Source organism: Protopterus annectens, chromosome 5.part1 (genome assembly GCF_019279795.1).
Source record: "Protopterus annectens isolate FY-2018-M chromosome 5.part1, PAN1.0, whole genome shotgun sequence".
NCBI classification, from domain to species: Eukaryota; Metazoa; Chordata; order Ceratodontiformes; family Protopteridae; genus Protopterus; species Protopterus annectens.
This window is the reverse complement of record NC_056736.1, coordinates 492301797-492326029: the sequence shown is the minus strand read 5'-3', so window position 1 is coordinate 492326029 and position 24233 is coordinate 492301797. Positions and strand designations below refer to the sequence as shown.

The window sequence follows — 24233 nt, the reverse complement described above, 5'->3', positions numbered from 1 at the left end:
AGTAAGGATTTGATAGGACATATATCTAAGCAGTATAGAAAGCCATGTAGGAAGAATAATTTATTATATCACTCTAGCATGCATCCACCCTTTGTGAGTAAAAATGTGGTTAAGAATCAAATTTTAAGATGTACGAGATTATATACTGATACTGTTCAGTTGAAGGAAGCCCTGAATACATTAAAAACAGATTTATTGCTGAGAGGTTATAAAGGTTATGAGTTTGATAAGATAGTTACTGAACTGAATGGAAAAAATGGGCTACCTGCTACACCATATTATTCTGAAGATTCTTCCATTGTATCAAGGGGAGCTGAGAATGTACCTACTATTAATAAGAATAGAGTATGTTTGACTTACTCTTCAGAAGTTATAAAAATTTGTGAGATTGTAAAGAAAAATTGGTCGGTCTTGTTAACTGATTCATCTGTCTGTGAGCATATAGAATTAACTCCAAGCTTTTGTTTTAAAAATGCTTGGAATCTGAAGCAATGCCTCTGTTATAAACATGTTAATTCTAATAGACATCTTGAGTCACAGTGTAAGGGCACTTTAGCCTGTCGCTCATGTAAGGCCTGTAGTTCCATCTGGACTACATGTTCTGTTATACATCCCTTAAGCAAGCAACTTATTAATTTGAACTTTTATGCTGACTGCTGTACTAGGAACCTGGTGTACATGGCTAAATGCAGACAATGTGAATCATACTATATAGGAAAAACTAACAGGATGCTCAAAGAAAGGATTCTGCAGCATCTTAATGATATTAGCAATGAAAAAAAACTACAAATGCATTAGCAAAACATGTGTCTGAGGTTGGAAAGGGTCATAGTTTCAAGTTTACAGTATTGCAAACAATATATAATAGTCTAAGAGAAGTAAATATTGTTAATGATACTGAACGTGCATAGCTTAAATGGATTGTAAATTTTAAGGCTTATGTGGAACCTGGTCTTAACAATGTTATTGCTTTAAAACCACTACTTAAGAAGAGGGGTTTAGCACACTAATTGATTGTTTAATTGATTTTTAATTGCTTTTAACTGTTCTGTGTATTATTTAAAGGTTTGTTTTATCTAGTTGTTTTAGGTCTGAAGAAGCGAACAATCGTGAAAGTGCTTACCTATTTCTTTTTTCACTTGTATGATATTAAAGTTTATATACCCTCAGCATTTGGGCATCTTTACTTGGACAGCTTAATTTATTTGGATTTCCCTAGATTCCACAGCATTCTTTGGCTTCTACTTTCACGCAGTGAAACTAGCTAGAAAAGTACATGCAGACAATAAAAGTGCTATAAATAACTCATAAAAATAAGCATATGTTATATATCACAGATTAGTTGGCTCAGAGCCCTTCCTCCAATTAGCTCAGGGTAAATTACATTAAAGAATAGGCAACTTGTAGATCGGTACCCTGACTGGAGAATGAACATTCTCCAGCAGGGTGTTAATCTACAGGTAATGCCCACTGAAAAATGAGTCCACCACTTCACAGCAGCATATTAAGCTGTTGTGGAGCTCAGGCTTAAAATAACATAACAACTGCCATTATTTTATGCTTGCTAAGCAGCGCTTTTGCTGTGCAGTGAGTGTAAAATAAAAAAATAGAAAATTAAAAACTAAAACTACAAAAAATTGTGTGTGTGTGTTGTGTGTGTGTGTGTGTGTGTGTGTGTGTGTGTGTGTGTGTGTGTGTGTGTGTGTGTGTGTGTGTGTGTGTGTGTGTGTGTGTGTGTGTGTGTGTGTGTGAGAGAGAGAGACAGAGAGAAAGAGAGAGAGAGTGAGATCAACAGACCACTGGTAGCCGCAGTAGTAATGAGGTTTGCATACCTCTCGACCTCTTACCCCAAGAAATCTAGATAAAGCCTTGAATAACAAAGTTCGCAGATGACTGCAAACTAGGAGCCATAGTCAAGTCCCCAAATGATGTGGACATCCTACAGAAGGGCCTCACTGAAAGAGATGCCTGGTGTCAGAGCCATGGCCTCAAGCTCAATGCCAAAAAGTGAAGTGTCATCCCCTCTGGTAAAAACTCTGTACCCATGAATTACCACATAGGCAGCAATCTACTTAACACCGAATGAGTGATAAGATACCTTGGGACCCAGGTGGACAGTAGTCTCTCCTTTGATAGTCACATCACCACAGTAGTCAGGAAGTCCTTCTACATGGCACACCTTATCATAAAAAGGTTCTCATCCTGGAAAAAAGAGGTCATTGTTCCCCTCTACTCGTCACTCATTAGACCCATTATAGAGTACAACGTCCCTTTTGGAATGTACCTCACAAGACATCTGCAGCAGCTGGAAAGGCCACAGAAGTACCTCACAAAGAGGATTACTGGCCTCAAACATATGCCCTACACTGACTGTCTCAAAAAACTCCAGCTTTACTCCGTAGCATATCGCCTACTCCAAGGTGATCTCTGCCTAACATATAAAGCTATGTCAAACCCAGAGCTGCTGGACATGCTACACCTAAAGAAATCCCAATCCCTCTGACCTACACGCTCTAGGAACCTAAGCCTTGTCACCACAATAAACAGGGCACGCTGGAGGGATAGATTCCTGTCCCAGAGACTTCCTATACTCTGGAACAAGCTACCCATCTATGTCAAGCAAAGTTCTTCATTAGCACTCTTCAAGAAAAATCTTGATGAGTGGATGGGAAATAGGAAATACACCCTGGGGATCACTTCTGTGTCTCTGCTCGACAGTAGCACAGAAAAATAACTTTCTTGGGTGGTGTAAGCTATGGAAACTTGCTGGCTAGGCTTATGCAGGCCCTTGGGCCGATAGCCTAGTACCTACCTATGAACCTATAAAGGAGGAACAAAGGCTCAAAAATAAAAACAGATTTTAAATATTGCTCTTAAAAAATTACAAAGTTGCTTAAATAACAGGATTTTTTTCTGAAGGAAGTAAAGTCAGAAAGTCAAATGTATGTCATTATTTAGTGACTTCAATCCCTGATGACTGGCAACAAGCCACGCATTTTAGGAGCAAGGGACCAAAACATTCATAGATTTATACATTCACAGAGTGTTAATAGGCTAACATCTCAGGAGGGTCTTTGTAAGCCTAGCCAATTTTCCAGAAAGAATAATGATGTCTTGTATCCAAATAAGACACTGAGGACCAGACATTTTTAAGCAACCTATGCCCATGAGGGATATGGGTGCCAGGCCTGCTGTAAATTTCCAGTTCCCCATCCACTTGTCTAGGTTATGCTTACACTGGGTGATAGACAAACTCAGCTTATCATGGATGGGAAGCCTGTTCCATATGAGGGGCAATCTCTGGGACACATCTCTCTCTCCAGTATGTTCTGTTTAAGTCACAAAAGTCCCAACTGTGGCCAAGGTGACCCTAGTTTAAGCAATTTATGTGTTTGATGGGGTTGGCAAGGGAGATGAGCATGCCTGTCCTGGGCAGGATGGACATTGTTAAGTGTCTCTCTTGGGAAGGATAGATCTCATTGAAAAGATTCCAAGCTGGATTGGGAAGGTGGGAAGGAGGACAACAGTCAACATGGTAACTTGATAGACCTGGGGCAGACCACACACTCAGGCTACTTACCCTTGCCTGCCCAGCCTAACACTGATGTTAGCATTTAAGAGAAGGGCTTAGGATGACGGGGAAAAAATGGCCATCTAAGATGACGGCACCACTCCAGATCCTACCTAACTTCTCGGTTACCTGTAAAATCCAGGACCCCCCCTCCCCATAAGGTGAGAGTCTGGATATGAAGGAATAAATGAGTTAACATATCAACAAGGAGGGTTGCTTGACAGTTAGTGGGTGCCAACTTAAAAAAAGAGAAAATAATTTATATGAAGCTCTAACTTTGTGGGGAGGGGGGCAGCAGTGTGAGGGCTGTGAGTACAAATTTGAAAATCCTAGCTACACCCCTGCCCCAGTGGATCACTGTTGGAGGGCTGCTTGCCTTAGCTTGGTTTGAGCCAAGGAGTTGTTCAACATAAAACAAGTTCTTGGTAGAAAACAGAGGCAGCAATGCAGACAAGAAAGGTCTATCATCTGAAGGATACAAGCCTGAATGTTTCTTACTTTCATAATGTAGTTCTTTGTTTCCTGTGCAGAAAACATAAAATAGGAAGAAGAGCATTCGGACAAGCCAGGAATGAGAGAAACAGCAACCAATCTACCTACAGCAGGACTACAAAGTTTCAGACGAGTGCAGAATGAACACTTCCTCTCCACACAGGACCTAGGTTGAAAGAGAACTCATTTCCCATAGAAGACAAATACAAGGGTTATTCATTACGCAAAGCTTTTATCCAGTACTGTATCGGTGAAGAAGGGCAACTGTACCGAATGTGACATCATTAGTCGGTGAGCTGCCTAAGAAGACAGACAAACGGAACATAAGCATAAAAGTTCACAAAACAGAAAGCAAAAGCATTTTGAGATGATACTGATTTTCATTATTCAATTACTGCGGTGGTGGTGCTGCGGTAGCGTTGTTGCCTCACAGTAAGACGCTGTCCGGGTCGATTCTCAGCTAGAGCGTCTTCTGCGTGGAGACATGCATGAATGGGCGTACCTTCGTTGAAGGTTGCGCGTCAGGGCTGGTAAGTCGGCAAGTAAAAATCAACTGCCAATCATTAGCAGACCAAAGTTCTGCTGCAGCGACCGCTAACCGGGAAAAGCCGAAAGACACAACAACAACAACAACTGATTTTCATTATTCAAGTATCTAATAACAACATGACAAGCCTGTCTAAAGAAGGCTTACCTTAATAAAAGGCTAAAGCTAGAGCTAATTTCCCTTTATACAGTCAGTTAGATAATAAACAAGGTACTAGTATAAATTTGTAATGCTGTTTTCATGATTGTCCTACCAAGGCAGGTTGCTCTTTTTCGAGCCTTTGTTACTTTGACCATAAAAGTTTTTCATCTTTTATAGCTATCTCTTATACGCTAGTGTGAATCTCCCATGAAGATAATGGATAATACCTCTATACCTATCTCAGGCTAGATTTTTTCTTTTCCCATAAATGTGTAATAAGTTAAAAGAGATGGGAAGAAAATATATATCTAAACCCCTGAACTTTAAAAATCATACCACTGGCCTTTAAGAAATTATAGCAGAGGGTCCAAAAGAGGAGCAGGTTTGTATTTGTCAGAATAGGAGGCTCTCATACAACAGACTCTATATTATTACTGATGATGAATTTTTATATGAATTGTTATATGCATGCTGAGTTCAGCTATGCAATAACATATGCACCCTTAAACAGCCCTGATTTTATGAGGAAAGTCAATAAATCTTGGATGAACAAGGCTAAATCTGATGCTCAAAATCATAGTGGTATGCTTAAATCATAGCATTTGAGATGTATGGAAGAAAAAGGGCATTATAAACTGCGATTAACATACAAACATTCAGACAGACAGACAAACCAACTAGCTTGAGTAAATAAATCCAGTAAAAAGTCTTGCAACGGGTTAGGAATGGAAGAGCCATTTATTGAAGTATCATATACAAGCAACAGCACAGAGACAGTAAAATGTATAAACTACAAGTCACGTAGTGTTTTATACATAATTTGAATAACAGCTAGGCCAGATAGGAAGAAAGATGCAAACAAGTGTCAGTACATGGGATAGAACATGTGGATGTTCTTCTAAGAAATGCTATTTAATAGCGACACTGGAGAAGTACCTAATGATGGGAATATGTACCAGCAGCACAGTGGGTCGGTGGATATAAAAATATCTAAGAGATCCTAGTGAGGTCTGAGATACAGTAGTGATTATAGTAGTTAAATAAAAAAAAATGAAAGCATGACAACAGAGTGAGACAGCTTAGCACAAAACACAGCAAGAAATTATAAAGGCTGTAGAAGAATCCAAGCTTATGGTAGCAAAGAATGAAATAACACTCTTACTTTCTTTATGCATAGGAACAGGTTGACATAGAAGAAACAGGTCAAATTACTCAGGCATCTGCTAACATTAAACAGAAATCTTTAGCATAACAGTTTAAGATGTGAAACACTAGCTTGTTTGGCTAGCTATAGAGGCAGTGCTGTTATAAGGGGAACTAAGTATGTGTCTCATTTGCAAAGTCACACATTTATATATAACAGCACCCACCATTTCATTTGCTAGATTCTCTGTAACCATTATAAACATTCACTACACTTTTTTTGATATATTTGGGATGATTTGAAAGCCCAGCAGGATAACAATTCTTGCTGTAGCCTTTAGTTCTTGATACCCAAAGATCAGCTGTGTTTTCTGATGTAGTTTGCAACTACACAATTCCCAACTGTCATTTAAAAAAAAAAAATCACAGTGGTGTTACGATGGTATCACAATGGTATGATTTAGAATTTTTGCAGAATTATTACTCTACTAATATTTATAGGATAGTGATGGTCTTTGCTGCCACCATGTGGCAATTTAGAGCAATTAGAGCTTATGCTTGCTTTCAAGTATGAAAACTCAATTTATTTACAGAACTGTAAACATTTGTTAATCTATTGGATTTTGGGATGTACAGAATGCAGTACTTAGAAGCTCAGTGTGTTCTAGTAACTGCAGCAATTAGCATGCTATAGTTACAGAAGATTTTACATTTGCCAATTCCTTTTTTCTCTCAAGTTGGGATTGCAGGAGGTGCCACGTCAGAACTGTGCACAATGCCAGATGATCTAGCTACAGTTGTTAGTTGTTCATTTTTTTCATTAAAGGAACATAAAATTTATTCAATCTACAAAAACAAAAATCATATTTTCTGTGCATGATAAAAAGTAGTTATAGTTCCAAAAACCCTCAGTATCAAAGACTTCAACAATAGTACAATTTAAAAAAAATCTACAACAATATATATGTTAGTATCTGGCTAGACCAGGTCCACAAATTCCAATTCCACACAGAGAAAACTAGGAATAAAATCAATTACTCAATTACTCATTATTCTAGCAAAGAATTGGCAAAGGAGTTATTGTAGCCCATCTTGTTTATGGTCTACTGACTACAGCGGCATCCTCCCAGAGAAGTGTACAACTTCACAAACAATCTGAAATGAAACGTCTTGCTTTATCACCCCCTCTCCCCATCAGTAGCAAGCTAATCTATGGTACTATAAGTGACACCATCAATGAAGGATTTTATAGAATTTGCAATTCAAGGAAAAAATGTAAATTAGAAATAAAAATTAAAAACCTTTTATGTGATTATCGAATTGCCCCTGTCTTATATATTATGTATTACATCTTTAACATATATGCAAACCATCCAATCTTGGGTATAATTGCTTTGCTATGATACTATTAAGTTATTTCAAGTAACATGAAACGGAATCTTGTCTGGATTAAAAATGGCATATGTGTAGTTACAGCAGAGATGGACAGCTTCTAGCATAGAAGGCACATTTTATTTATAACGACTGTATAACTAGCTCTGGATATGGTGAAAAGAAAAAAAAATGGACTCCCTGTACCAAATAAAATTATGCTGATTAAATTTATTGACTATGGCATGATTTATGGATTCATGTCCTTGCTAAAAACTGAAAGGCAGTTTTTTGAAACATTACTAAATAGTGTGAACACTATTATGTTTTTTTCTGATTATTCTATTTAGAATTAAAGATATAGCATCATATATCAGTATTAAATTATAAATCAACATGGCAGTTTTGATTATGTAAAGTACAGCAATAAAACTTTATTTCTTCAGAATTTTTCCCATAACTAAATAGTGTAAGTCTATACAGAGTATATGTTTCATTCTTCTTGAAGAAATACCATAGCTATGTCTGTCAAATACAATCCTCTTCTAGCCCTGTTTGTCTTAGAAAAAAAATCATACGAGTGTCAATCTATTTTCTATGCAGCAGATGATACTTTTCGAAACCAAAAGTTTTCTGACTGATTTTAAACATCACTGTTCTGGTGACTAGCCACAGAAAATCACTTTATTAGCGAGCAAAATTAGATACACCAAGGTTGTTTGCTGTTTTAACCTGAAAGTTTCTTATCAAATAAAAAAAGATAGTAGCTATGAACACACTAGACATCAATATTCTCAACTGTTGAAATACATCATACACATGAGTAAGGTAAATGGCACACGTTGAAATATTTATGTCAGTGTCAGAGATGCTGCAAATAAAACACTGATGAAACACTCACTAAGAAACACTGCCAACTGTTTTCTTGGGTGCACTAGTCCCTCATGTCACCTAGCTTAATGCAGCCTACTCCAAAGTTTGAGCACCTCAGGGTAAAGCATAATTCATTTATAAGTCCACATAAATTGGGAGATTGATGATTATGCTTAGAATGTCTTACCACCCCTAGAGATGCCATGTGTCCATATGTCAACCAGCTGCATCAGTTTTTCATTCACCTTGAGCAACTGGAAAGAGAAATCCACCCGTGATCCCAATATGCTTTCTAGCTGTTTATAGTAGGGTACAGGAGGTAGAAATTCTAGCATTGCATATTTCTACATTCAGGCCTTATCTAAATAACTGTCACTTATTTTTTGGGATGGACACAAATGCACACGCACATGCACACACACACACACACACACACACACATACACACATCTATATTTATCTATGTAACTATATGTGATATAGATTATATTTATCTACATATCTATATGTGATATAGATACAAATATAGATATGTATGCACATGTATTGATTATATTGATATATTGATTGTAGTTACTCTATGTAATAACTGATCTGAGGGTGGAACGGTCATTGTAGTAGAATGTATTGCTAAATATCCCCTCACTTTGGTCTCCTCTTGCATTCAATCACCATCTTCCTTCACAGTGAAGGTATTTGAAATATGCTATTACATTTCTATTTGTTCTAAGACTGTGTAGAACAATGAAAAGACCTTGGTAGTGTGTTGCATTAGTATCGATTACATTCAAGTCAGCTAAGTTTTATGTATGTTGATCCCGTGCTCTTTAACAAGTATGTATAAACTTTCAGTTGCAGGTGTTATGTTAAATATATAAAAAAACAGTCTTCTGATGCACTGGTTAAACCAATGAATGGTTGCAAAGTGATGGTGTTATATGTGACTTATCAGTATAGTGTTATGCTTTAATAATTTACTCTGTACAGCTCTGCCTCCTGAATTTATGTGGTTTCTCTGTCATTATACCTCCTGCTACATCAATTTTGATCTTTCTTATCATCTATCTTCTTTTACAATAAACCATATTCCCTTAAGCTGAATCATGTGGTTCATCCTATATCTCCAGGTGGAATAATTAACTTTATTGCCGCTATATAATATTACAGTTATAGTTTTTCTCTTTGTACTCCTTTCAGAGCCAGCGGTCAACTTCATCCACAACTGAGTCTGATACTGTAGAAGCTCCAGCACAATGTCCAACTCTCAAACATCTTCACAGACAATGCTATCACTGTGTAATGTAAACAAGTTTATTTAGACTTAACATTTTCATCTGAGGTATTCTGCAGTCTGTTTGCAGATGAGCTGGTATTGGGTAAACTGATTACATGTGTTACAGATAAGGCATATCTGCAAAAGAACTTGATTAAATTGACCATTTAGGCACAGCAGAATAATATGCTGATAAATACATCAAAAACTAAACATATATGATTTGGGAGACATAAATTGAAAGGCAAATATTGAATACGGCACACAGTGATTGAAACTTAATTTAAGGACCTGGCTATATGGGTAGATCCAGCTTTGAGTTTTTCTAATCATATCAACCAATTGGTTAATGACAGTTATAGAACTATAGGTTGTACAAAAAAGATTTATAAGCCTTGGAATTCAGAAATGATTAAGTAATTGTTTGTTAGTTACATTATACCCAAACTTGTGTATGGAATAACAATATGGGAACCTTATAAGAAAACAAGCATGAGTAAACTGGAAAGAGTACAGAGGAAATATGCCAACGGTGTCCATGGATGTGAAACTTTAAGTTATTATGAAAGATTAAAATGTCTGAACTTGTACAGTGTCTATTACAGATATTTAGGAGATCTTCTTCAGGTATATAGTGCATTTAGAGACAACAATCTCTGGAAATGTTTGAGGTTATCAAAAAGTACTAGAGACTCATGAGACAACCTGTGTAAAATATTCTGTAGGAATGAGAAATATGCTAAGTGGTTCTCTGAGAGAACAACTGATGCATGAAACAGACTACCAAATTACATTAAAGCAAGTACTGGTTTAGGTATTTTAACAACAGCCTGGAAACGTAATATGGGGAACAAGTGTTTTGGTACATTGGCAGACAAGAAGGGCATTACTGCCTGTATATGCATGCGTGCCTTGTCCTGCAAAGGGACTGTGACATTCTCCCCCAAGGAGTAGTTCTTATATTTTAAGAACCACTCAGTAAGTAGGCCACTGTCCTTTCTCTTGACCAGTAGATTACACTGTATCTGCCACTTACTTAGTCTCCCTGGTTTCCTGGTTTCTGCATTCAGTAAATTAAATAAAACCTGTTCTACTTTATGGCTCCTTATTAATTGCTCTGCATCAGCTATAAACTTTGTCATACAAACACTCCTGTTTCTATTTTCCTATTTCCTGAGTAACATCTAACATTTAGCATAATTTACAACAACCTTTCTCCCTCCTATAATCCTTTGCACTATATCCATTCATGTACAAACCCCTCCCCAACAGTACCTATCCATTCTGCATTTCCCCAGTATAAAGATTCAGTATGTCCTATCTTGACTACATCCTTATACTCTGTCCTTTCAAACCCCTCTTTTCCTAACATTTCAGAAATGTAAGAGAACATACCAGGACAACCTAATGCTCGTCCTTCATATTTCTTTCCTATCTACCTTTACAAGCTTTCAGACTTCACCACCAAGTAAATATCATACAGCCCCGTAACTTTGCCTCCTTCCTGATTCCTACTTCCTCAATATCTGCCATCAATAAAATACAGATCCCTTTACTAAACCATGCAACTCTTCTGTTCTTTGCTACCTACTAAGCCATCTCTCATCCTATCATAAGTCAAGAAATAACTTTCAACCTCTCTCTAGCTCTGTCCTGACCACCTATCCACACTTCCTGTCTAAACTCTGTACACATCATACCAAACCTATTTAATGATCCTCCTCACCTTTATCCCAAATTCTGACTAACTCCATTTCAAATAAAAATAAAATTAAATGAAAAATACTCTCTAAAAAATGAGTCAATAATAGCCCAATAAACTAAAATCCTCCTAGGAGGAGGCAGTAATCATATCATGGTCCAATCTATTACAACCACCAAAATCAAAATAACTCCTTTTCATACACTACTCTAACCCCACAAAGATCAATCCCCGACCCTGGTAATCTAACCTTTGCAACCATAAATATTAGAAGCATAAGAAATAAAACCACTGAACTATATGCCTGGATTACTCAACACAAGCCTGATATCCTTACTAATCTTTGCTATAACTGAAACTTGGCTTAAACACAGCTTAAACACCTCAGAAATTATACCCCAGCAATAATGTCATCTGTAAAGATGGTATAAAGAGGAAAGGTGGTGGTATTGCACTAATATTTCCCAACAACTGTCACATTTCTCTCTACAACAAACCAATAACCAATACCAAAATAAAATTCAGGACAACTTCTTAATACTCTACTGAAAATAAACAAGTATAAAGAAATATGTATTGCTGTCCTTTAGATCCGTGCTGGCAATAATACATCTACACTGGAAGATATCATACACTGGATAGCTACAACCATTCCACATGAAAAAATATTACTAGATGATGTCAATATCAATTGGTTGGACATAACCTCTAACTCCCCTACATCTATGAACTTATACAGCTTCACACAACTAAATAATAGTCCCACACATTATAGCAAAACCACAAACTCCTTATTAGACTGTAGTGTAGTATCAGAACCTAGCAAATTTATCACTACAGATACAAAGTCAGACTCTTTCAGTAACCATCTCTAAATCTATACAACTAGACATCTCAAACATCCACTCAAGCAGCATGTTAATAAAACAACAAGCAGCCTATCCAGGCTTTACCAAGAAATTGCTATTCTATCATTTATTACTTGGAAAATCCTAAAAATACCCCTACGAAACAGTGGGAAAAGGGAAAAATCCCACTCCCCACTATGTAATGAACCCCCAAAGCAAATATTGGCATCCCGCAACAAGCTTTCCTCCTCAACATTCAATGCACTGAACATACAACGAAACACATCAAATCCATATTCATATATTTTATTTTTATTTTGATATATATATATATATATATATATATATATATATATATATATATATATATGAGTGTGCATATGTGTGTGTGTGTGTGTGTGTGTGTGTGTGTGTGTGTGTGTGTGTGAGTGCACGCGCGCACGTGTACATATGTATTAGTGTCTTCTTCTTCTTTCGGCTGCTCCCATCAGGGGTCGCCACAGCAGATCAACTGTTTCCATTTTTTCCTGTCCTCTGCATCTTGCTCTGTCACACCAACCACCTGCATGTCCTCTCTCACCACATCCATAAACCTTATCTTAGGCCTTCCTCTTTTCCTGTTACCTGGCAGCTTCATCCTTAGCATCTTTTTCCCAATATACTCTGCATCCCTCCTCAGCACATGTCCAAACCAACGTAATCTTGCCTCTTTGGCTTTGTCTCCAAACCTTCCAACCTGGGCTGACCTTCTAATATACCTATTCCTAATCCTGTCCATCCTTGTCACACCCAGTGCAAATCTTAACATCTTCAACTCTGCCACGCCAAGCTCTGACTCCTGCCTTTTTGTCAATGCCACTGTCTCCAACCCATATAACACAGCTGGTCTTACTACCCTCTTGTAGACCTTCCTTTTCACTCTTACTGGTACTCGTCTGTCACAAATCACTTCTGACACTCTTCTCCACCCACTCCATCCTGCCTGTACTCTCTTCTTCACCTCTCTTCCACACTCACCATTACTCTGAACTGTTGATCCCAAGTATTTAAACTCATCCACCTTCACCACCTCTACTCCCCGCATCCTCACCATTCCTCTATCCTCCATCTCATTCACACATATATATTCTTAGTCCTGCTGACCTTCATTCCTCTTCTCTCTAGAGCATATCTCCACCTCTCCAGGGTCTCCTCCACCTGTTCCCTACTCTCACTACAGATCACAATGTCATCTGCAAACATCATAGTCCACGGGGACTCCTGTCTGATCTCGTCTGTCAACCTGTCCATCACTATTACAAACAAGAAAGGGCTCAGAGCTGAACCTTGATGTAATCCCACCTCCACCTTAAATACATCCATCACTCCCACCGCAGACCTCACTGCTGTCACACTACCCTCATACATATCCTGTACCACTCTTACATACTTCTCTGACACTCCCAACTTCCTCATACAATACCACAACTCCTCTCTAGGCACCCTGTCATATGCTTTCTCTAAATCCACAAAGACACAATGAAACTCCTTCTGACATTCTCTGTACTTCTCCATCAACACTCTCAAAGCAAACGGTGTAATATATATTATATCTCTAGTAGCATGTACTGTTATTGATTGTATAAGCTGCTCAAATATTATTTTCCTGATTTGGACTGTGGGAGTTAAATCAAGCTTCAGATTGTTCATGTGTTATTTTTACTCCTTGGACCCCTACTTTTCTCTGTTTACACCAATAATCTAGCCTCTGCCACCAAACATGGCACACTCATCCAATACGCAGATGACTCAACCATCATCTGCTCAGCCCAGTCCCTACCCAAACTGCAAAAAGTCCCACCATCTCCCCCAAGAAACTATCATCTTAGGTGATTTCAATATTGACTGGCAATCCTGTTCTGGCAACAATCCAACCCATCATGTACACCTTCATGGCTTCACCCAACTAGTCCAGTCACCAACAAGGATAAATAAAAACTCCAGCAAGCACACTACCCTGGATTGGATACTAGTCAGCAAGAACCCCCAGTCATATATAACAGGCTGCTTATCAGATATTCTCAGTGATCACTCCCCAACATTCCTACTCAAAAAATACCTGTACCAAGCTAAACCTGTCATCTATCGTCAAATACGTAAAAAAATAAACTTTAACCCACTCACATTCATCTCATCCCTCAAAGAATGTAACTGGCATGCTCTAAAGTACCTCAGTCTAGATGACGCAGTTGAATTTTTTAATACTACCTTCCTGAACATCCTTAATTACCATGCCCCCATAAGATTTTCCAGAATCAAAGCACAACCCTCCCCATGGCTACAGAAAAACACTAAGTCAGAAATGAAAAACAGGGATAAAGCCTGTGAGCACTGGCGCAAAACCAAAACCCCCGCAGCTAGACAGAAATTCCTAGAACTACGCAATAGAGTAAAACGGGACAAATTCCAATACTACCAGTCTGCCCTAGACTCCTCACAACACAGCCCCAAACAATTCTGGTCCTCCATAAACTCCATCCTCCACCCAGGTAAAGTCAGTACTCCTCCTCCTAACATCCCTCACTCCTCAGAAAATATTGCTACCTCATTCAACACCCACTTCACCCAAACCATACTATCACTAGCTAAACAACACAACCCCCCTCCGCTCCAACCCACACCTTCAACTAGTAATCTCCCCACTGCCTTCTCTTTTTCTCCTGTACCTACCTCCAACATAAAAAACTCTTAACTAAATTTAAACCCACCAAATTAGCAGCAGACAACCTCCCAAGTGAATACCTACAAATCGCAGCTGATGCTCTGGCCTACCCAATATCCATCTTGATTAACCGATCTCTGTCAGAAAGTTACGTTCCCACAATTGTGGAAAGTCTCACATATAATTCCCCTCCACAAAGGCATACCTCCTGCAGAACTAACCAATTACCGCCCCATAGCTATACTCTCTCCACTCTCCAAAATACTAGAGAGATGCATACACTCTCAGGTCTCACACTACCTCCTTACTAACAACCTCCTTTCCAGTACTCAGCATGGTTTCCGACCAAACCATAGCACCACCACTGCCTTACTCTCCTTTACTAACACTATCCTTCAGCATAAAAACAATGGCTATCTCTCCTCTGCTACTTTCCTAGACCTATCTAAAGCATTTGACATGGTCCCACACAAACAACTTATCTCTGTCCTCAATAACCTATCCCTCTCACAATCAGTCACCAGCTGGTTTCAGTTACCTGTCTGACCGCCAAAAATCCATTGTATGGCAGAATGACATATCTCCCCAACTGCCTGTCTCCATAGGGGTTCCCCAAGGATCCATCCTTGGACCCCTAATTTTCTCTGTTTACACGAATAATCTAGCCTCTGCCACCAAACAAGGCACACTCATCCAATACGCAGATGACTCAACCATCATCTGCTTAGCCCAGTCCCTACCCAAACTGCAAAAAGTCACAAAGGAAGACTTTTCCTCTGTTGAAACATGGTTATCCGATGCCCAATTAATACTCAACCCAAACAAAATTAAACTACTCATCTTCCAACCCACCAAACATACTCAAAACAACTCTCACTTTAACATCACAGCAAAAGACAACACCACTATATACCCAACTGAACACACCAAATTGCTAGGAGTGGAAATAGACAATAAACTAAAATTTGACATCCACATATCCATGACCATAAAAAAAGTCCACAAAAAACTAGGAGCATTATACAGAAATAAACAATTTCTCACCAAAGCAGCAAAGATCTCAATAGCAAATTCCCACCTTATCTCCACCCTACTTTATGCCTCTCCAGTATATATCAACCTAAGGCAATGTGATCTAAACAAGCTAGAGACCTGCTACAACAAAATCGCCAAATTCGCCACAGGGGCATCCTACCATAGTCACCACTGCCTCTCACTTGCTGAACTGGGCTGGCTTGAACTCCCTCACCTCCTTCAGTGGTATCAACTCTCACTCGCCCACAAACTAGTAAACCATCCACTAAATGTCCCATTCCTCCAGAATCTACTCCAACCCTATCGCACCACCAGACCACTAAGATCCAGCAACAAAAATCACTTGCAGATCACTAAAGCCAATAACTCTGCTGGTGAAGCACTATTCTCTTGTGCCATAGCCAAATTATGGAACTCACTCCCACCCACAATTACCTCCGTACCATCATGCACCAACTTCAAAACTTTATTAAAAGCGCACCTAAAAACATGCTGGCTATGCCCTTGCAACTCCCACTCTAATATCATCCACCCCATCCAACTACTACATTTCTTTCACCTCCACTAACTACCTTGATGATAGCAAGCTCAGATGCTCATAAGCCTAGTACTTATTATACAGCAGGAACTTCTCATTGTTACATTTGTTAATGCCTGTTATGTACTTCACAGATAAAGATTCTAGTTGTCTACTGATGTACTATGTTCTTCATCTGTAAATATGTTGTAAGTAATTTCTATGTTAAATTGTTAATCGCTATGTAATCCAGTGTAACTACTGTCTGTTTATTTTACTGTGGAGCTTTTCTCCCCGGTCCTCCGCTGAAAATGGACCCACGTCCAGTCGGACACTCCCGGTCAACAAATTTAAATAAATAAAAATAAATAAATAAATAGCTGCTGTATTCATGCAGCAGATTACATTTTTTTTAAGATTTATTGATGCCATAGTGCATTTATCATTTACTTATACAGCACTGTGTCTTTGCTTCTAAAACTTTGTTGGTGATGACATAGGGTTAAACTTAAAAAGTTTTTTTTTTTTTTGCTTTAGTGAAACAAAATTGATACAAAAGTGTTTTCCAACAGCAGGGAAGGTATAATTCTGTGTACACTGATACTGTATCATGGGTATAAAGGGAATAGTAAAGCAGTATTAGTCCATGGTGTGATCACCTAAAAATATAATAACTGTCATATGAAAATAATGAGACCCCACAGATTTATGGATTGTTTCAAATTGAAACACAGTACAGGTAATGTGTAAACATTTTCAGAATTTACAGCTTGTTATATGTTTAACATTTGTTAATCAGGAAAGTGGTACAAATTTAAACATGAAGTACATATATGAAACACATAGTTAATGTACAGAGAATAGCATCATACAAGGATATACAGCTGCATAATACAATAGTATAGATGTGTGTGGATATATATATATATATATATATATATATATATATATATGTATATGGGTCTACTTCAAAACATCAAATACTCACATTATTAAATCCAACTTCATTGAGCCTGACTTTATCAAATCTTCATTATATCGAACTCCTGGAACAATGAAAATGAACACCGGGAAAGGAGCCACTTGACCAAGACAAAGTAACAAACAGCAAAACAAAAAAATTTCCAAGTGTGGGGCTTCATCCCCACACCCCCCCCCAAACTAAATGTACTTATTCAATGATAGCACTACAGTGGAGGAAGGGCAAGGTTTACCATGGTGGCCAAGTGGTTCCTTTCCCAGGGTTCATTTTCATTGTTCCGGGAGTTCGATATAATGAAGATTCGACAAAGTCCGGCTTGAGGAAGTGCAATCAGACAATGTGGGTATTCAATGTTTTGAAGCGGATCCATATATATATATATATATATATATATATATATATATATATATAACTGTCTTTCACTTTGTCTCTCTCTCTCTCTCTTTTACTGTATCTATCTACCAACATATATATATATATATATATATATATATATATATATATATATACACATATATATAGATAGATACATATAGATATAAAGATATATAGATACATATATAGCTATAGATATATAAAGTACGTAAAGCAACAGTTTCACAAGACACATATTTGAACTACCAAATATATAAAAAAAACAACTTAAGGGTGTATATTTTCGCAGTGGCAAGAATACAGAAAATGAGATCCAAGTCTTGAAACAGAAATATGTTAGATTATGATACCATTCTTTGCTTTAATAATCCTAGGAGCATTAAAATCACATATAATAAAGGGAAAGTTCTTTTGTTATTATATGTGAAACTTGAGTGTTATATGGAGTACCTCTACAGATGTTTGAGATGAAATTACTCAATCATCAGTAGTGCAAAAAGAAAAAAAAACACATTGATTACTGTTTTCATTAGGAAGTCATTGCTGGTGTGGTTTGTACCAGCAATGATTTACTACTTTTAGGAGATTTCACCCTTCTTTGAGTTAGTGTGATTGTGGAGTTTGCATACATGCGTTTGAGGGGTGTTGTGAGGACTTTGTGCTTCTTTATTTTAGCCTTTATTTTTTAGGGTTTCAGCTGCTCATCACTCTGGAGATCAGAGTCCCATAGCAGAACCACTGTAAGAGACCGATATATTAGACGACCACCTGCAATGAACTTAGTAAGGCAGTCTCTAGAAATGTGGTCCTTCTGTAGGAATGCAGATTATCATTTTATCTGCTGCTTATCACTATGGCTTCTGCTGCTACAGATTATATACATATTCATGCATATTCATATGTATGAGTTTCTATAGTTGTATTCTGTTCACTATAAATGCTCATTTGCCTGAAACCTGTGGACAAGCTATGTAAACCTGTTGCATTCAACAGGAGGTCAAGCTACATAAAAACATTGTCACTGTGGCATAGAAAATAAAACTACTGTGATAAAAACATCAAACAGAAAATGTACATATGTACAAAAGTATTAGAACTAGACATACTTGTTCCATTATGGAGAAAATAAATCACTCCATGGTATGTGATTTGTAAAATGTGACTGTAGGAACCTGTACACAGTGGAAGTCAACATTATTATAGAAAAGTTGCAATGAAGTGGATTTGTATGACAAATGAGATAAATATGCTGTAATTAAAAGAATCTTCAATTTGAACCTGTCTTGATGAAGAAAACAATAAAACATGTGGACATTTTCTTAAATTTTTACCCGCTGGTTCTAAAAGTGGTAGGGTACAATACTGAAGAGGTAATAAAAACACTGAATTCCAAGAAAGCTTAAACAATGAAATATAACAGGAACATGGTGCTGTGTAGAAGTATTAATAGTGTGTTAAATTGCAAGGTGATACAGAGTATTCTGGCCAATGGAAGTAGCATTAATGCAAGACATTACCTTATTGTTTTTTATGCAAAATAATAGCAATGCCAGTGTTTCTCATGCCAGATTTAGAAAACTTGTTTCTGTTGGTTACCAGGAAAACTATATTTTATCTAATACAGTCTAAACATGTAAGTTGCATGTCTTATTTGATTTTAAGATCAGGTTCTTTCTTTCCTTCCATTCTGCAGCATGACATAATTTTCAGAGTTAGCACCACATAACTCATTTTATTCTGTATTAAAGCAATTAAAATTAAGCTATATGTCCATATTTTCACCTGTTGTTGAAGTATATTTTTCACTACGTGTTGTCTCATTGACTCAGAAGTCTGCCTCCTTCAGCTAAGTTTTTACAAAAAAATCAAATCTGTTTACTACAATGTTGAAGAAAGTAATCTTTTACTTTGTTACTGATGCATAAAATGTGTAGTCGTACGTCTTAAAAAAATTAACTATAGTTATTTTACAAAATGTGGTCACTATAACATGCATTGATACTTTCCCTAGATTCAGTCTGATGAAGCTATACATTATGCTGTTTGTACATACATGGACATATGTTTGTATGTATCATAGTATGTATGCATGTATGTATTTATTTATTTTTATCCAAGACAGTTAAAAATGTGAAACAAAATGAGTCATGTAGTTCTCTTGTAGTCTTGTTCAAAAACTAACCAACAGCATATCATGGACAGCATTGTAACTCAGAAAATATGAATCACCACTTGCCTGTCATACCACAGACCTTTCAGTACTGCTGTTAATACTTTTGAGTAAATAAAATTAAATAACCATCTCCATATGTAGAGCACATATGAAAATATATTATATAACTGGTGAGGCCTTCTTAGCAATAGAAGAGTAAATTTCAAGTTACATGAAAGGTGGTGCTATTCATTGGCTGGGATACATTAGTTTTTAATATTATACAACCTTGTAAAATTTTATAAAATATATTATGGACTAATCAAAAATAACCTTCATATTTTTTCTTCATTTTCATTCCCCAAAGTCGAAAACAGAAATATTATACAATGATAATCAATGGTATTATATTAATACTTGTACAAGTTTCAGAACCAAGAGTAACAATTCGTAGTTCAAAATAATGAAAAGTGAAGCATTCACTTTGATTCAAAATTAAAAAAAAAAATGTTATAATACTGACCTTGTTGTTTGGAAATCACAGTGCTGTCTGTTTCTTCTAGGGGAAAAAGGCAAAAATATCCCTTAAAGGCATGAGACTTTTAAAACAGTGCAGGATTCTAGGCTTTGGCAATCATTATTTGTTTGTGCAAGAGTAATATATACTTACAGAAGATGCAAAAAAAGGGCAGAACAAGTAGAAAGACAGGAGTTATGCATGTCTTTTCAGCAGTATGTAAAGTGGACTGGCCATTCAATTAGTTATTTATGCATATAGATGATGCACAGATGTAAGTTTGTTTTATCTCTCTATCAATGTATCTATATATGTATCAATATAGAAACATAAACTTCCATCAAAACAGATACCTGTCGATCCAGCAATGATTAAAATTTACTTGTCAAAAACCAAAACATCCACAAAGCATTAAAAAAAATGTTTGTTTTTTTTTTACTGGGAGACAACCCCACATCCCCATGCTCAACACCCCCTGCTAATTATATATACCAAGTCTGAGACTGCACTACTGTGGGTAAAGGGCATACTCCCCAAACCTCACTGTAGCTCAGTCTTGCACTGACAAAGCCGGTACATTTTGATCAGCTGATATTCGATCAATTATACCGGCTCTGTCCCTTGTAGTGTCAGTGATAGGAGATTCCACTTCAATATACATAAAGCTATATATATATATATATATATCTATATATATATATATATATATATATATATATATATATATATACACACACACACACACACACACACACACACACACACACACACATACACACACACACACACACACACACACACACACACACACACACACACACACACACACATATACTTCTATGTCTTCTAATAATCAACAAATAACTGTAAGATCGAAAGGTCAGCATTTACAAAGTTGACAACAAAAGGTTGTCTTTGCAAAGGATGACACGCTACTCTGCATGTCCTGAACAAAAATCTTGGTGCATGCAAACAAAGTTACAGAGAAACAGCCTTAAACGTAATTTCTTTTTTGCAGGTGGGAAACCCCTCCTAATCACATATACTAACTCAGAGATTACACAATCTCTGGGAAAGGGATATTTCCCTACAGCAAAAATTGTGCAGCTTCACACACCTGTTGATCATCTGCTTAGTCAGTTAAATTTTGCAGACTGACATTGTCTACCCATGGTAGACTTACCAACGTTAGTAGACCCAGATATATTTTATATATATATATATATATATATATATATATATATATATATATATATATATATATATATATATATATATATATATATATATATATATATATATATATATATTTATTTATATAATATATATATATATATATATATATACAAATATCTATATATATATATATATATATATATATATAGTTTCACTTCAGTATCTCAAAATACTGAAATACCGAAGCTCTAATGGCCAAGAGCAGAACATCAAAGTTTCAGTATTTCAAAATACTGAAGCAGCGCTAAAAACAAAATTATAATTAAGAAAAGCACTATTTCTGCCGGGTGGCATGCACCCTGTGCCCCCCTCACTTAAGTATACCTTCCCTGTGATTGCACGATAGTGGGAACATGGCAAATCTCCTGTTCTGCACTTCCATACATATATGGCGCAGAATGGGAGATTTCCCTCTCCTCCACTGTAGTGCAATCTCGGAGTTGGCATATTTAAGTAGGGGGTGTGGGCTTGCCCCCCTGCATAAATGTTGTATGTAGTGTTGTTTTTTTTTTCTCATGTAGCACTTCAGTATTTCGGAATACTGAAACTTTGGCGTTCTGGTCTCGGCCATCACAGTTTTGGTTTTTCAGTATTTCGTGATATTGAAGTGAAACCATATATATATATAGATAGATGCACACACATATCTATATGTAATATATATATATATATATATATATATATATATATATATATATATATATATAGGAGCACTTTATAATCTTGAACTACTGAAATGTCAAATTTCAGTATCTCGACACTATAAAGCCGAATGTTTACAATTGTGAAAGTTCATAATTGTGAATTTGAATATCTTGAATTCACGGTTATGGCTTTACGCTACGCAATGTTCAGATTTGTGTGTTGATTCTGCATAGTGCCGTGTATGGATCTAGGTGTTATGTCAGGTAAGTGAGTGTTTTATAAGGGTTTTGAGTGGGAGTTAGAGTGTATGTGAGTGTGCTGATATGTTTGATGTGTGTGTGAGGGACTGGAGAATGTGCATGTGTGAGTTTGCTTTTGTTTCCTGTTTGTGCAATCTTAGAGTTAGTATATATAAGTGGGGGGGCAGCCCCCCCAAATTGGGGTTGTAGGGTGGCTTGTTCCCCTGCTTATGTGTGTATGAGTTTTGTATGTGTGTAGTTTTGTTTGTTTATGTTGTGATGTGGGTGTTGTGGTGTATGTATGGTGTGGTGTGTGCGGTTTGTTCGGTGTTTTGAATTCCGCGGTTTTGGGTTTGGGGTTTTGTTGTTTTGGTGTTTTGTGGATTCAGTTTCATGGTCTCGAGATACTGAAATTCAATATTTCAGTATATTGATATTAGGAAGTGAATATATATATATATATATATATATATATATATATATATATATATATAAATATATGCCATATGTATGTGAAATTCACTATAAGCAGATTATTACAGCAAGACAAGTTTTGTAAACAGTATAAGAAATATTGCAAATGTAATACTGAAGTTTTATTTTCATTCATTTCTTAAACAAATAATAATATTAATATTATCATAAATGTTGGATTCTTCTAATACCAGATAGTAACAATACAGACACATATCCCAAGAGACTGTTTGAGTGTTTCTCTACTTAATTACAACATAAAGATCTATTTGCATAACTTTTCTCGTGTAGCTCTACTGATATACCCTCTCAGTATGATAACTTGCATTCTGTCTTCTTATCTGGCTAACATTTCTTTTGGTCTGCGTAAGTGAATTAGAAATTTGGCAGTCATGTATGCTGCTAAACCTTTAATTGTTTCGCTAATTTCACAGCCATCATTTTCAGATTTCTTAAGTTTAAATGTAAACATCAGAGTCCTATCAGCTAGAAATTTATTATGAAATGCTTAAGCAAGTGAAGAGATCAACGTGCTTCCTGACTCACATAATAGCATCACCATCTCTTGAATGAGAAAGAAAAAAAAATCAATACTACTGTTATTACTTGCAGAATTACTAGCAACAGAAACAACTGTTGAAGAATTAAGCTATTCTTCAATAGCACTAATATCCCTCTAGAAGTGCGTGGCAGCACAATTCTAACAATGTCTTACGAGTCCAGAATATGGAGTTCATTTCAGTCATCTGATTACTGAACATGTAAAGCGTGGATGTTCTCCCTCTCTCTCTTTCTCTCTCTGTGGATTTTTTTCAGGTACTCTTGCATTTTTCTGCTTCACTAAGTAATGCTGGCTGGTTTATCACACTGTATTATTCAAGCTTATGGCATGTGGCTATGTCTTTTTTTATGCAGTTTCTGACAGGAAAATATATCAAAGATCAGTTCCCTGACCCAGTTAACAAATGATGAAAGAAATAAGAAAAACATGAATAGCTCTCAGAACCAGAAAGTAAAAACCATGTCACGTTTACTCCAGCCTCTGAACAAAAGTCTATGCAGATCGAGAAAAGCATTTTTACTTGAAATATATTCGCAATGAACAATATAAAATGAAAATATATAATGATAAACATCATTCTGAAATCATTTAAAAATGTAAATTAAGAACAACTACACAACAAAACAACAATACATTTCATAGCTTCTGGAAAACCTCTACATGAATGTTGCCTCTTAATTAAACAAGACAGAAGGAGTCACCTTTTTTCTAGACAAGAGACAAAAAAGGATTTGTGGAGATAGACAAGCAAGATAAATGGATAGCTTCCCATCAATATTGTTCTATCTGGGAGTTAAATGAAGCGGCATTAAAGCAAGGGGTTAGAGCGGGCATTAT

At 36.6% G+C, this 24233-nt stretch overlaps 1 protein-coding gene across 1 annotated transcript in view; it reads right to left on the bottom strand.

Annotated features, from left to right (window-relative positions):
• LOC122803222 (limbic system associated membrane protein) overlaps positions 1-24233 on the bottom strand; it is a 1483743-nt gene that overhangs the window by 35124 nt on the left and 1424386 nt on the right. Inside the window, exon 8 of the mRNA XM_044072825.1 lies at positions 20247-20282. Coding sequence (XP_043928760.1) covers positions 20247-20282 — 36 coding nt within the window. The remainder of the gene's footprint in view (positions 1-20246; positions 20283-24233) is intronic.